The 16762-nt window shown below is 39.3% G+C and overlaps 1 protein-coding gene across 41 annotated transcripts in view; it reads right to left on the bottom strand.

Moving 5' to 3' along the window:
* Positions 1-16762, bottom strand: part of NRXN3 (neurexin 3) — a 1583151-nt gene that overhangs the window by 132813 nt on the left and 1433576 nt on the right. Inside the window, exon 23 of one of the 41 annotated variants that reach the window (XM_040477893.1) lies at positions 15012-15068. The exons of the other annotated variants lie outside the window; for them this stretch is intronic. Coding sequence (XP_040333827.1) covers positions 15027-15068 — 42 coding nt within the window. The 3' untranslated portion in view covers positions 15012-15026. Of the gene's footprint in view, positions 1-15011; positions 15069-16762 lie in introns of those variants that run through there. 41 annotated transcript variants of the gene reach the window in all.

Here is a 16762-nt window from a genome sequence, read left to right as displayed (position 1 = left end):
TGAAACCCAATGGCATGCCAACACACTGACTTATGTTTCATAGCATAACAATTCTGAAGTGATGATTCCAATCCTTGTCCCTCTGAAAAATATACACATCTGACATGTAGAAGACTGAGCTATGCCCATTTCTGGGTGCAAAATATTCCAAGTGTGTGTGTATACACACACACACACACACACACGTATATATAATAACTTAATTCATATTCTCTCTGAGGTGGCCAGGTAATGAGTATTAGAATGAAAGTAAAAAAAAAACAAAATACACAAAAATAGACACCCTAAGGAAACACAAAAATATTCAAAGTTTTGCCTCAGTATACAGAAGGAGTTGATAGTATAATTCTTACCAGAATTTTGCACTGATAGTAAGTTTTACTATATAATACCACTAATAATAAATATGAAATATAAAAGTGTTATATATAAAATATGTAATATGTATTGATTATATATATTTCATAAATATATAAAATATATAAAATACATTTATGAAATATTATAATACTCAAGCCTCCACTACACCATTTATTACCTTCCAAACTCCATACTTTTCTGACAGTATCGTTGTTCCTTGTGTGTATTTCATATATACTTAGTAATAGCTGAATTGAACAAATTATACCCAAATCAGGGTGCCAATGTAGGGCAGCTAACGGGCGAGTAACAACAGTGCTACAAGAGCACAAAGCTCAGGGGGAGGCAGAAGGCAGTTCTGGAGATCCCAGCTATAAGTGCCAGCTTGAGGTCTGTTGATAAGAAGTTGAGATTCAGAGAAAAAAAACAAAACACAAACAAATAACAACAGAAGAAAACCAGGTGCATGCTAGGAATCAGACATCACACTGTTATTGCAACAACTGTAACATTGAATGCCTGAGACATTGGACAAATGCTTTCAGATTTATTAGTGAAGATGATTTCTAACCTATAAGTTTCTCCCACAGAGAGTATTAAGTAGGGGTAAGAATGGATAAGACATTCTTCAGATAGACAAAATCTCAATGGTGGTACTTTTCACCTGTCCTTTCTCAGAATGCTATTGGAAGACACACATCTTTAGAATGAGTGAGCAAACTAAGACAAAACTTGAGGTTTAACATAAAAGTGAAGCCCAGGGATTTCCCAGAATGAGAAGCAAGGAAGATCCAAGATGACAGCTGTAAGGCTCAAGACATATCAGACTGGAGACAGAAAGAAGACTGTCAAGGATTTTGCCAAGAAAAAAGTATTAATGATAGATTACCTGTGTGGTATTTGTTTGTTGTTGTTTTTATCGAAGAATAATTGACATACAATATTGTATTAGTTTCCAATGTACACCATAGTGATTTAACATTTATGTCCATCACAAAATTATCACCACAGTAAGTGTAGTTACCATTTGCCACCAAAGAAAGTTGTTACAATATTATTGACTATATTCCCTAGGCTACATTACATCCCTGTGCCTTATTTATTTTATGACTGGGAGACTGTGCCCCTCAATCCCCCTTCACCTATTTTGCCCACCCTCCCCTCCCTCCCCTCAGGCAACCATTAGTTTTTTCTATGATTCTATGAATCTTGTTTTAGATTCTATACATAAGTAAAGGCATATAGCATTTGTCTTTCTCTGACTTATTTCACTTTTGCATAATACCCTCTAGCACTATCCAAGTTGTTACAAATGTCAGATTTCATTCTTTTTTATGGTTAAGTAATATTCTTATTTATATATGTACATAAAGAAAATGTGCACACTTGGTTTGCTTCTATATCTTGGGTACTGTAAATAACACTGTGATAGGAGTGCATTTGTCTTTTCTTGAGATAAAGAAAATTTTTGTTTTCTTGAGATAAATACCTAGACGTGGAATTGTTAGACCACTGTTTTATACTATACCCAAAACTAAACTCAATGAATTAAAGACTTAAATACAAGACTGAAAACCATAAAATTCCCAGATGTAAATGGGCAGTAAGTCTTTGACATGGGTCTTAGTGATTTTTTTTTCTGGATCTGCTTCGTCAGGCAAGGACAATAAAAGCAAAAATGAACAAAGTAGACTACATTACACTAAAAGGCTTTTGCACAGTGAAGGAACATCGACACAATGAAAAGGTAACCTACTGAATGGGAGAAGATATTTACAGATGATATTTCCAATAAAGGACTACCATCTACAATATACAAAGAACTCATAAAATTCAATATAAAACAATCTCATAAACAATCTCATTAAAAAATGGGCAGAGGACCCAAGCAGACATTTTTTACAAGAAGATATACAGATGGCCAACAGGCACACAAAAAGAGGCTCAACATCACTAAGGATCAGGGAAATGTAAAACAAAATCACAATCAGGTGTCAATTCACACCTGTCAGAATGGCTAATATCAACAAGAAAGAAATAATAAGTGTTGGAGAGGATGTGGAGACAAGGCAATCCTTGTGTGCTGTTGGTAGGGATGTAAATCAATTCAGTCCCTATGGGAAACAGAACAGAGGTTCCTCAACAAATCAAAAATAGAATTATCATACCAACCAGAAATTCCACTTCTAGGTATTTACCTGAAGAAAACAAAAACACTACCTGCATGTTTATATTGAGAGAAGTTTTATAGCTATGTTGGCTACAACACTGATAAGTCATTAGAAAAATAAGTTATGAGATGATGAGGGTATTTATTAACAGAGTTGCAGAAGAAAGGAAATATCATCATAACAGTAGAATGTTATGTCAGGAGCAGGCATTTATTCCATTTTTTTTTTCACTGCTTGTACCTCCAGTTCCTAGAATAGCACCTGGCATATTCTAAGCACCCAGTGAACATTTGTGGAATAAATGAGTACATGTATGATTTTACATTTTTCTCAATAAATGAAAGTCATAAAAATGTAAACTCATAACACTGATTCAATCAAAATGTGACAGAATTTTATTGGCAAATTGAAGGTGAGGAAATGTGTATGAGTTGGAAGACGGAGGGGGTGAGAAAATGCAATTCTTTTATTCCAGAGTCATAAGATATTAGCTAATATGTAAAACTGAAAAAGTCAAGAAATAGAAGCATATCATTCGACATACAGAGGAAAATATCCAAAAAAGCAACTAAGAGGGTTTCCAGTGTGGAGTAGGACCACGAAGCACAGGGAGATGTGGAAAGAGACTGCTGTGCTTCTGCTGTTGCTTGTTTTCTTTTAGGTTTCTAGACACTGTCCTCCCCCTCCACTCCATTGAAGTATAGTTGACATACAATATTATATTAGTTTCAAGTATACAACATAGTATTTTCAACATTTATATACATTACAAAGTGATCACCATTATAAATGGAGCTACCATCGGTCTAGATACTTTCTTAACTTGGGTTTCTCAGGAAACAGACTCTGAGAGCTAGTTCTGTGTGGGGAAGTTCTGGGAGGAATGCTGTCCAAGTCTAGAGACAGGGAGGAGGTGAACTTCAAAGCAGTCACAATAAAGACCTTAGCTGACCTCAACACTCACATGGGGCTTCTCTAGCTGGGAGGCCCTTCCCAGTTGCGCAGACTTGAACAAACAGCTGGATCCTTTATATATCCTCTCAGCCCCATCCACTACTCACTGGATATGGGCACATCCACTGGAAGGGGCTTGAATTTGGGCAAAGTGGCTTCTTTAGTCAAGGACAGCTCCAGTGAAGGAATCAGCTGATAGCCACCAGCTGGCACTCCTAGTGGTCGAAGTGACTATGCCTCTGCTCCAGAGTAATGGTGTCTCTGCACTAAAGTAATGGAAATCTGGGTGCTGGGTAAGGTTTTGAGCTATGGAGAGGTATTATTTTGACAAATGTTAAATTAAAACTTCAAATTAATACATGCTTATTGTTTACATTTAAAAAGGCGGGCGTACAATCTGCCCCCAGACATACAGATTTTAATGATGAAATCAGAACCTAAAACCAGATTGGCCCATCTCTAAATCTCAACTAGTTGTGTGGGATTGAATAACCAAACCATCTCTGAGATTCTTCCCATATAAACATTCCATGAAACTAAAATCTCAAGGCAATAAGCAAAATCTTTGCAATAACTATTGTAAACTTAGTCCTTGAGAGGAAAATATGTTTCAGATGCAATCATTTTATTATAACGTGGTTTACTATTGCCATCTTGGCTAGCCAACAAAGACACTGTCTAAATTTGAAACTTGTCTGTTTTGAGTAGACATTAAAGACCTTATTCTTAGAACTGACCTGTTTAAATATAGGTGGCTGCTGTCTCCTGCGTCTATACCTGTAAATCAGTATGCTAACTTTCTGTAGAAAACCTGAACTCAAAATGAGCTCATATGTAGAAAATATTTAAGAGCCTTACCAGATTGTGCATGAAGGCCGAAAGATATTCATTCTTTGTTTCTCCAAAGCCTGGACTCTTCAGGTGCCCAATGTTTGTGTAATAGATTATTTGCCCCACGAGAAAAGAGGCGTTTTGTCTGTTTTGGATTTCTGCAGCCCAAGTGCCTAGAATAGTAGCTAGCCCATACTAGGTACTTAATTTACTCAAAATTTGTTAATTGAATACAAAATCCAACTTTTGAAGTTGCGCTTGGCACTGCAGCTACACATTCCATATTCTCATAAAGTCAACTCTGGAAATACAGCGTTCTCTAAATCAGATTATAGTACTTTCGGTTTGTGTTAATGAATTTGCCACTTTATCAGTAGACACATGTGTGGTGATAATGCTTTTACTATGGTCCCATCTTTTCAACAAGGACCACCGTTCTGTAGTCCTCTTAAATAGCAGAGCCGGAAATTACTTGGCAATCACCTTTTCTTTGAATGAGAAACAGGGCAGACTCAGAAACACAATACCTACATAGAGAGAATTATTTTTTAAAAAAAGTAATCCTTTCAAAACTTGAAATCAACTAGGATATGGAGGCAATTATATTACGGGAGTTACAGAGCAATGAAATTATTCTGTCCAGTCTTTTGCATAAGTGGTCAGGAATAACATTTGCATATGTTATATCATATTGATTCTTGGAGACAGAGACTCAATAAAGACAAAAGAACACATGCAAAAATAAATGCCTAGGAGGGAAAATACAGAAGACACAGATGGAGGCATCTATTATATTTGGCTTTACAATAAAACAACAAAAATAATAAAGCAAACAAAACCAAAAGTAAACAGCAACAACAGCAAAACCCCATCCAGGTCAGTTCCCTTTAGTGTAAAGTGTCTATTTCTACCTTGTCCTTGCTCATTTCTCCCACATGAAATCTGCTTTGAAATGTCATCCCCCCCCTTGCCAAACAGAATAGATAGGGCAGTAAGAAACTAATAATGATAATAACAATAATGAGAAATGGCCTCAGAGATATATTTCACGTTTCTTTCTTTCTCCTTGTCTTTCTTCAGAGGAATAGCTTCCCAGCCAGTGGGGCATTAATCATCAGAACAGCAGCTCCGAGATAAAGCCTGGGTGAAATTTCATTGTGCATTATAGTGTGAGTTGTGGGTGCATGAATATGTGTCTCTCTCAGTATCAGGAAGGAGAAAGTGGAGAGGCAAAGGAGAAAAATCTGTCATTTTATATACTCATACTGCTCAAGATGGTCAGGAATGGTTCCCCATTGTTACTGCGGATTAAAATCATTCACGTCCTTCTGCTTTCATCAGAGGTCACCTCTCAGAAAGTGGGATAAATATTATGACAAGTTAAATTCTAACTACTTTTTTTTTAACCCATCTGCCTTGGGGGCATGTACCAGAGTAAGGGACAGGAGGAGGGGACTGTGGAACCAGGAGCAGGACTGTCTGATGGTATATGTTTTTCCTTGTTAATCCTCAATTGGGTATCCGTTCCCTCACTTACATAATGCTCTGGGTTCGCAATTCCTGTTTTGAAGATCCCTGAATGAAGTGTGGGGAGACTGTCTGGGAGAGACGGCTAAACAGAGGCTACAACTGCTCAGCAAGGAGCTGTAAATACCTACTAGATCCCTGCTCCCCAAAGTGAGGTCCACATACTGCAACACGACAGCATCTGGGAGCTAGCTACAAATGCATCATCTCAGGCCCCACCCCAGAATGGAGTCACGATTTGTGCTTTAAAAAGGTCACCAGGTGACTTGTGTACACAAAACAGTTTATGAAGCACTCTTCTAGCCAATACATGCAAACACATGAGCATCCTCTCCCTCCCTTTCTTTTTTTTTTTAAATTTTTATTTATTTATTTTGAGAGAGAGATAATGCAGAGGTGGGGGGGAGAGAGAGAGAGAGAGAGAGAGAGAGGGAGGGAGAGAGAGAGAGATTGGGAGAGAAACCCAAGGCTCCATGTTGTCAGTGCAGAGCCCAATGCAGAGCTGGAACTCACAAAACGTGAGATGATGACCTGAGCCAAAAGCAAGATTCAGATGCTTAACTGACCGAGCTACCCAGGTGCTGCCTACTTTCTTTCTTACGCAGACACATACCCACACAGACACACACACAGTTGGGATGAGAGATAGAAGAGGCTGCATTATGTACACAAGTCAATCAAATTTCCATCAAGTAATTCTCTCAGTGACTGCTAGCCACCACAGATAAGGTGTGCATGTATTTCCCCAGCCATCTCATCCCTGCATGATGAGAAAACCAAGGAGAACCTTGCATTCTCCATTTAGCTAACAGAACTAGCTCTCTAGACAACCCAAGGCATTAATTAGATGGTTTCAAAAGGCAGGGCTGTCATAACAGCTTCAGTGTGTTTCTAATTTTTACAATCATTCAAACATGCACCAGAAAGGTATGAAAGCACATCCCAGCCCTCCTACTGCCTTGTCAAAGACAGAATGGAAATATCCATCTTGAAAGCTGGCTAGCAATGACTGCTATTTGAAGTCATTTCCTTGCCATATATAAACAGAAATAAAGGGACGCATTTCAAGAAAAAAAATAGAATCAATTCTTGGACCTCAGTTTAAATAAGAATCATTGATTCTTTCTGACGACTCAAGAGACATTAAGTAGTTTATCTTCTACACAGAGGTGGTCATTGTGGAATTCCTTCTGAAAGTTTTCAGCAAAGAAGAGGGAAATGAAAAGCATCATTATTTGTATCGTGATTTTAACTATATCAAAGATATTCTATTAATTTCTCTCAACCTTAGCCATCCAATCCATGAAATGGGCAGGTGGTTCTTAAGCAACATAATTACAGAGTATTTATGCTTATTATCTCCTCTCCTTTCTTCAACTTTCCTTGTCTTTACTCCAGTTCATTTATCCAGCCACCAGCTGTCACGGTATGTGCAAGGCACCATATTAGATACTGTTGAAGATATTGGAAAAAAATGTGAATCTACTCTTAATGCTTGTTAAATGAGGAAAGAAAGTGTTTTCCTTTGATAAACATTACTGAGCCCCTTTCTGTGGCAGGTGCCATGCCAGGACCTCAATGCTGAGTGATGAGCTGCATAATGCTCTTGCTCTCCGTGTAGTGGTTTCTCATAGTATCTTCCATCAATGTTCTTTCAAAAGATTCTGAAGACAGGTGACTGTGGAGCCAGCGGTGTCATAGGGTCATGACCAGGGATAAGTGGGTTCATATAACATACTCAGCCATAAGACAAAAACAAAAGCGCTAACAAAAGCAGGTCGAAGATTCCCACCGACCTACACACACACATACAACCAGATAAATGAACCTCAAGTAAATTTTCTCTCCATACCAATGAATAGAAGCAGTGGGTCATTAGAAATAATTGTTATTTACCTATATTTAAAGGTAGGTTTTAGGAGAATTAAGAATTAAGTAATTTGGAAAAATAAGAAGGAGAAGAAATTGGAGAGGCAAAATGGGTAACATTATATTTCCCAAAGTGTTCTGAAAACTCTGAGCATTAGAAGAAGCCCTTGTTATTATGACAACAAATAAGCCCTAAGGAAAGAGAATTTAAGACCAGAAGTGAATAATATGTGCACCAGATACAAGGGGACCTTCCTGGGACTCATTATTATTAAGGCAAAAATTTAAGAGCAGCAAAACCACTGCTAATGACCACTGTCACTGGTGAGCCCCATCAGGGAGGGGACCTGTTGGGGGTAAGGTGCTTGGAAGTGAGATCCAGCCTGTAAGTATTAAGAGGTGTGTGTATTCCCTGAGAAGGCGCTGGTAGATTTGTATGTTTTGACTAATACCGACTGAGGGTTTACCTATGCTGCAGAGCTCTAACAGTGTCTGAGACAAAGATCCTGCCATCCAGGAACTCACATACCATGAAGTAGAGACAATAAACAAATAAATATGTGACATAATGTCAGGTATAAATAACTGCTATGGCAGACAACAAAGTACCAGGTAGCAGAGAGTGTTATTTTATAGAAGATGGTCAAGGAGGTCCTCTCTGTTAAGGTACCAAATGGGCAGAAACTTGGATGAAGTAAGGCAGTGAGTCATGCAAATACCTTGGAAGAGCTGCTTCAAGCAGAGAAAATGACCAGTGAAAAGATACAGAGGTGCTTGATACGTTCAAGCTGGGCTGGCACTAATGACGTATTCATGTAAGGTATAACATTTAAGGGGGTGCCACCCCAAATCACTTATTCAAGACACATGGTATTATATTGCAATATTTTGGAGTCAATATCAATGCAAACAATTTTCCATAAGCAAAATATCAACATTTTAAATACAGACAAGATCCAACTCTGCAACTGTACAACCCTTCTCGCCTCTCCTTTATCTGGGCCCTATGTTCAAGGAAGATCAAGAAGACCTATGTACCTGAAGCAGTGTGGCAGAAAAGAAGGCCAGAGAGCAAGGAGGAAATCCATACATCACACAGTAAGGATTTTCGCTTCAGACTTAGCCACGTAGTATGTTGGGTGACTGGCAAAACCACCTGGAGCTTTAGAAACGTTGAGGGTCCTCTACAGTGAGTAGTCAAGAGCTGACCCCACTTTTCTCCCGGTTGTTCAACATAAGAACCATCACTTGATCAGCAGGTCTGGTGAACTTTCTATCCTAGAAATATTACATCCTAATTAGAAGGACATCTCTACAACTTCTCACAATTTGTAGGTTTCCTGCCTGTCTATGATAAGGACCTTTTCCTAGGACCCTTTAAGGGACTAACCTCAGCTTTGGGAAGTACTGATCCCATCCACTAAAACTAAAGTATTAAAGAGGGGACCAAAAGAAATGACACTGTATTCTCTTCCCTGGCCTACTTGTACTATCAACATATAGGTCTTTAAGAGGTAGGTAAACCCACCAAGCGTGCTTGCTCGCTCTCTCTCTCTCTCTCTTTTTCCCATGAGAATGATGTAATCCCTGAGAGAAATTATCACTGGAGTCTTACCAGCTAATGAGAAAATGAGAGTCCAATTCTCTCCCCCTCAAACTATTCTTTGAGAGGGGAAAAGAAAGTACCTGCATGAGGGTAAGGAGAAGACAGAAGATATTTCTTGGCTGGCAGCTTAAGTCTAATTAGACTGACAAATCTTCAGCGCCTTCCCCAGTTATGAGGCTTGGCAGGAAAGGAACGAGCCCTGGAGCCGCACATTATGTAAGGCTGTTAATCAATATTAGTTGAGCCCTAATCCTAAAAATAAACTTCCCCTGGAGGCTTTGTTGTCTAGTGGTAAAAGTGAGGGCTTGGAAACTGTGTAGACTACTGTCTCACTTCTGTCAAGCCGGTGGCAGCAAGAAAAAGGTGGAGGGGCCCTGAGGGGATAATTCCTTAGGCAAGTGCAACCATTCCTGATACCATGTGATCTACCTCCTATTATAAAGCATGATATTTAGGATGAGGTAAATAGACTTATCTCGTATCCCAATCTAAGACAGTTTGGTTACTCCAAGAACCTTGAGAAAATTTGGTGTTCTAGCCAAAATCTCAAAATGCCATTGATAACTGTATTCTGTAAATGTGTGGGTCATGTGTTTTGTTGAATCATATAAAATTCCTGATACTTGACCGTTTCAATCTATAAAAATGGCAATTTCATACACTTTGCCCTAATAGAACACTTTGATGTAATAACCATTCAGCAAAGCCAATTCCTACATCAGAAAATGAAAGACTTTTCCACAGAAATCTCTTCTAATTGAGGAGTTGAGGGCTCTGGTTCAATCTGGGACATTCAAAGGAAATCCTGGGTTATTATGGGGTTGTATAGGTCTAGACAAAATTGTTCTCCTGTACTGGGGAAAATTAAAAAGGGGAACTGTTTAAAATGGAACCAGGAGGCCAAGCTCTACCACTCTTGGTCAATTTCAGGTCCAACAAGAAGAGAGGGACCTGGTAAGTTGATAATACATTAGCTACTACTGTACTCTCCCAGCAGGAGTTAAGAAAGCTTTTCTCCTCCCCTGGTAACAGCCCAGCAAATGAGAGACCTCCACAATTCAGCCAATGAACAGCCACTAAACTTTGAACTCCCAGTTCACTCCAACACACTTACTGTTTATGACACCCTTCCCAACTCCCTTCTTTTCTCTATGAGACCTGTCCTCTCCTGTGTTTCCCAGACGTGCCTATGGTTTTCCTATAGCTTACTTGTCCCAAATTGTAATTCTCTGCTATTCCCAAATTAACCCATTTTTGCTGGTAAAATAACTGAGTTTTATTTTTAAAGTTAACATGCTTATATAACCAATCATACAGGACATCTAAGCCTTATGGGGATCTGTGAGTTCTGGGAGAGCCTCTTGGTTTGAAGTGGTTCCCTTAAGTCTAGGATTTAGTGAAATCCTAGGATTTAGGATTTAGTGAAAACTTATGGGTAGGTCATGGCCTAAGTTCTTTTCATGCATAGTCATATTTATTACTCACCACAATAGGAAAAGTACTGTTATTGTTATGCCCATTTTACAGATAATGAAACCAAGGCTTAAAGAGGCCAGTCAACCTGCCCAGAGATACACAGCTAAGTAACTAGAAGAACTTGGAATCCAGCTCAGAAATTCTTACTCTAGAGTACACCCACTGCCCTCAAATATATTGGAACTCTACCTGAAATAGGCAGTATGAAGGATCAAGTTTTTAAACACTTTATTTATTTTTGAGAGACAAAGAAGACAAAGCATGAGCAGGGGAGGGGCAGAGAGAAGGAGACACAGAATCTGAAGCAGGCTCCAGGCTTCAAGCTGTCATCACAGAGCCCGATGCAGGGCTTGAACCCACAAACCATGAGATCATGACCTGAAGTCAGACGCTTAACCAGTTAAGCCACCCAGACACCCCTGAAGGAGCAAGTTTTTAATCCTAAGTTTTTTCTTTGTTTTGTTTTGTAATAGTCAATATCAAAGCTGAAGTGTGTTTTTTACTAGTCCCAGCCTAAAACTGAAAGCAGACCACAAGGAGGAATTTCCATATAGGTGCTGTTACAAAACCTAAAAAAACTGGCTTCCTTCTGGAATTTTTGAAAGTGGTTCATCTTCAACTGCCAAATTTATGAGTTCGAGGTAAGAATGAAATCTCACAAAACTCTCAAGTCTTTCATTTCTGTTTATTAGGATAGCTCCAATCTGGCTGAACATTGTGATTTTCTGGTAATTTTCTGGTGCCAGGCAGCACTGGCCAATGTCAAGGTGACTTTACCAATGCCCAGCAGAGAAAAAGTGGGTCACGATCAGTATCCTGCTAATAGCATATAAAGGATTCCAAATGGTGATGTGCACAGAACACACTGAATTCTTTCTCTACTGATAACGACTAGGTCTGTAGGCTTAAGGTAAGAGAATACACATTATTTTTGGAACTACTTTCCTCTTAGCCATTTCCTGCCTCATAGGAACAATTTGGTCCTGGTGACCACAAATTACCAAAGACTTTTATTTCTCACTTTTGCCTTCTTTTCTGAATGGGTATCAAGAAATTTGAACACAGACTGAGTTAAACTTTTCCATTTAAGAAGCTGACCTATCAGTGTCATGATAGTAACCCTGATACAGAGGTCAGTTGTAATACAAATGCCTGCATAATTGCTTGGGCACCCCTGGTAGTAAAACCAACAGGAAACCCAGTGCAGTTCTCTCCTCTTGGTCCTCTCTCATTTAGGGGAGTCTGGGGCCATGACTCTCAGAATCTGGATCTCTCACCTCTCACAAACCTCCTCTATCCATTCTTTGTTCCAGTTGGACTTGGTTCTCTCTCTCAGGAATTACCATCCCTGATTTTGACACTTAGCTTCTGATATGTAGCCAACTGAGATTTGTTTCTCATCACCATGTACCCAATTATACTCATCCTACAAGGTCCAGTTCCATTCCCACCTAATTTGTGGGATCCAGTCAAGCCATCCCATACTAACCCCTTCCTGTCCCCATACCACTACCATTTGTGGGTCACTACCTCATATTGATTGCTCATGTCAAACTCCATGATGGCAATGTTTCTGATTCTTCTTTGTAACCTTAAAAATATGTGTGGATACATTTCATAACAGAACATATTCTTTGAGGCCCATAGAACCCCATGGTGGTTTAAAATGGAAGAGAAAAGGGGCGCCTGGGTGGCTCAGTCGGTTGAGTGTCCGACTTCGGCTCAGCTCATGATCTCATGGTTCGTGAGTTTGAGGCCCACGTCTGGCTCTGTGCTGACAGCTCAGAGCCTGAAGCCTGCTTCGGATTCTGTGTCTCCCTCTCTCTCTCTGCCCATCCCCCCGCTTGTGCTCTGTCTCTCTCTGTCTCTCAAAAATAAGTAAATGTAAAAAAAAATTTAAATGGAAGAGAAAATTAAAGATGAGGAGTGAGCTATCAGAGAAGTCCATTCCTGAGATCTTAAAAACTTTTCATTTGCCAGGACACATTCCAGCCTTCAAATTCTACCTTGACCCTCCTTCAAATCTCTATCCCCCCAAAACCGCCTAGCCCCCACTGTGAACTACAGATGCTACTGACAGTGGAAGCAGACCCATTTCCTGAGGTAGATCCTTGCCTGACAGGGTATTGACTTACATACCAAATGTTGAGGGCAGAGTATAATAATAAGGTTAAAACATATTTAATCTTATTCTTTAAGATGTACCTGTTTTAAGAATTTTACTTCTATTAACTCAGCTAACCCTCACAAAAATCCCATGGTGTCAGCAGTACCTTGGAATACCCTTCCCTCTCTCTAATTTTACAACTTGGTAGGCTTATATTAGTTACTAATTCTTGCTCTCCTCCCATCGATAAGTGAGGTTAATGTCTCCCTTCCCTGAAACTTGGAACAACTTTCTCTAGGAGCCCTAAACCTCTATGAAAGAAAGCCTAGAAACTACATATAGGGGGTCATGGATCCAGCTGAGTCCAGTGTTTCTAGTTAACCCACCAAGTCACAAGGTGTGTGAGTGGAGCCAGACTCTCCAGACCAGAGTAGTCACTGAGTAAACTCAGTCAGTTCCATGTAGAGCAGAAAAATTGCCTGGCTGAGCCCTGCCTAAACACTAAGTTATGGGAAAATTTGTTTCATAACAATTGCTAACTAGAACATATGTTGTGTTAGGGTCCCCTCCTTAAGGAAAGAAAACACAAAAAGACAAAAAACTCAAGGTAACAAGGTACGTGACAACATCCCTCATGACCTTGTAACATGAGACCACTTAATCAGACTGCATGTTTGTGTGTGTTGCCATATATGGGAGACAAACAAGTAGAAAATATATAAAAAACTATGCTAGGTGGTGTTCAGGGCTCAGTTCTTTGGGTATGAACCCAACCGAGCAGTGCCGGCATGAATAAAGCTGCTGCTTGGAAAGAAAAGCCTTGGGGTGTCATGACTCTCTGTGCTAGAATCCTGCTACAATGTGACTCGCTCAGAGTCACTTAACTCATATGAAGATCTAGGTTTTAAACCCAGGCAGCCTGACTCCAAGTACATGCATTTAACCACTGCTATAGCCTTACCACTGAAGAAAAAAAATAAAACTATCCAAAGCACGTTGATCATCCTGGAGGGAAAATTGTCTGTAAGCCATGCCTCAGTCGCTAAGTGACAGGTATGTAATAAAGCCTTTTTTGTTTTCCAATTTATTCAATAAATATTTATTGAGCACCTACCTCTATTTAAGTACTATTACCCACGCATTCACTTTCTCAATGTACTCATCTGCTTCTCAATGCACCCACCTGCTTTCTCAATGTTATTATTATTATTTTTTTTAATGTTCAGGAGAGGACCTGGAGATACTCTCCTTAACATAGGGTGAAGACCTGATGTTCAAGCACCATAGCTGTGAGTAATTTACACACTGCATATGATCCACAAGCAGTTCTGGAACAAAGAAGAGCATCAGAAATATCAAAGTAGTGATTACTTCCAGGAGGCTGGGGCATTGAAGGGCCATGTCAACTCAAAAGCTATTTGTTTATGTTCACACACAGGTAAGAACAGCACTGAAGGCACTTTGCAGGTTTCCTTTGATCTGAAATCAACACAAATCAAAGCCAATCGGAAACAAACTGCCGAATGATATTTTCTTAGCTTATGTTTAAAGAAAGAACCACTAGAGGGGCATCTGGGTGGCTCTGTCGGTTAAGTGTCTGACTCTTGATTTCGGCTCAAGTCACGATTTTACAGTTCATGGGATTGAGCCCTGTGTCCGACACTGTGCTGACAACATGAAGCCTCCTTGGGAGTCTCTCTCTCCCTCTCTCTGCCCCTCTACCACTTGTGCATGCACATGTGTATGCTCTCTATCTCAAAATAAACTCAAAAAAAAAAAAAAAAGGAACCAATGGATTTTTGTATAACCATATGGTTTTACACCAGGTTTTGATGCTTATTTTGTTTTTCCTGGATGAGTCTAATTTTAGGACAACCCTGGTCCAGCAAGGCTATCAAAGCAAAGGAAGCCAGAATAGAGTATCATCTAGAAAAGGCTATAAGATTTCATACATGATCGTTCTGGTAAACGTGAAATCCAGTCTTTCCCACTTTTTTTTTTCTCCCAGAGGTCAAAATTTTATGAGTCTATTTCACCCAAGAAAATTAGCTAGATCACATAGGGCATATTAGAGCTTCTGAGACTGACCTTCCTCACCCAAAATCTTCAGAGTCTGGGAATTGTCCTAAATCTTGGGTCCCCAGTCCAAACACAGGCTTGATGTAATCTGTACTTGAGATCAGAAAAGGGTTGGAGACAAGGCAGGCTATTGCATTTTTATGTAACCTAGGGCAAAGTTCTTATTTGTTTTAATTTTTTGTAGTTTCCAGTTTTTATTTAAATTCAAGTTAACTAATATACAGTATAATAATAATAATACAGTGTAATTTAATGATTCATCACTTACACGTAACACCCAGTGCTCATTACAACAAGCGTCAGGGCAAAGTTCTTCTGGCTAGTTGGCAAGAACCAAAAAGTCCGAAATCCTTGGCATGGTATTATTTCCTCTAGCTAATCTTTACAAAGAATATGGAGCTTTTTAATCCCTCATTCCAGTTTCATCCAATTCTGCTAGTCCACTGTCTTTCCTCTAAGAGTTTGTATTTACAAACCCTTAAAAGCAAAGAATGTCAACATATTTATGTCATTTTTATAGCCATTGCAGAAGCAAAAGGAAAGTCATGTAGATGAAATCCAATTATCACTGGACTCAAAGGGAAAGAAACACACCAGACAGGAGGCTATTAGAGAGAGCATGCTCCAGCTGTCCACATCCTTCACAATGACAACAGGTTCTATGATGTTCAGAGTCATAATCACTTGCAAGACTTCTGTACTTTGTACCCTACTCTTCTCTGGAAGCTCTGGCTTCCTTAGTTTTTGGAAAGACTCACTCAGTCTGCTCCTATGTGAATATTTGCTATAAGAGGGAAAGCCAAAAACTGATAATTACCATAGCTTAGTCCCTATATCCCTATGTATCATTAAATTGTCCTGAGGTCAGTAAAAATTTGGTCTTGAAAAAGACTGTAGGACCAGCCATTCCTATGAAGAAAAAGCCATTTGTTCCTCTGCTTCCCACAGAGTTAGCAGAATGTATTATGACAGAAACAGAACAAGTCTGCCAGGACCTGTGCAGACAGAACTATCCTTTCACCAACCATAAACAGATCTGCTCTTGAGCTATAGAGAGTCATAATAGAAATATATATTGCCTTTTATCTTCTTTTCAGTGAGTAGAGTGAAGTGTCAGGAGTTATTGCTTTAATATCAGTAGGGAAGAAGCTATTTCTTTTTCCACCATGTATGTAGGTATACATGCAAGGGCACACACAACTATACGACTGCTATGTTAACCAGCTTCTTAGCCTTTCTAAAACACATAAAATTGGCCTGGTAACATCATCAGTGCATACAGCTTCAAATTGTTAATGTGGGATCCTGTAAGGAGCTGTCTGGATATTTCTGCTTAAAGAAAAGGGAAAAGGAAGACAATGGTTTTACCTCTACTTAACTCACATAAACTTAATTCAGAAGAATGAGAACACATAGGGGCTTAATTGATTATTGACTTTATGTTTACAATGCCCACTGAAGCCAATGGAAGGGTGATGTCAAAGACTCACTTGAGCCCCTGGATAATGTCTTAAAACTAAGAAACGGAAAGGACAAGTACTGATCTACTGAATCATCTATAAACACTAACTAGGCTAGGGGTAATTTCCCCACAAGCAATTGGAATGTCTTATTTTATGCCACAGCATTTAAGGCTAATAACTCGATTAACCTCCTATTCCCTACTAACTAGATTTATGAAATGCCAAGGGAGTCAGCAAAGCATTAAGCTTTAGCGTGGGTATAATTACTTTTAGGTGAAAAAACAAAAAGTGTTTCCACAAAACTAAGGACTTCCTACGT

The sequence above is a fragment of the Herpailurus yagouaroundi genome, unplaced genomic scaffold (assembly GCF_014898765.1).
Source record: "Herpailurus yagouaroundi ecotype Mexico unplaced genomic scaffold, PumYag 141, whole genome shotgun sequence".
In the NCBI taxonomy this organism is placed as follows: Eukaryota; Metazoa; Chordata; class Mammalia; order Carnivora; family Felidae; genus Herpailurus; species Herpailurus yagouaroundi.
The sequence above is the reverse complement of the archived record's forward strand: the minus strand, read 5'-3'. Positions and strand labels throughout refer to the sequence as shown.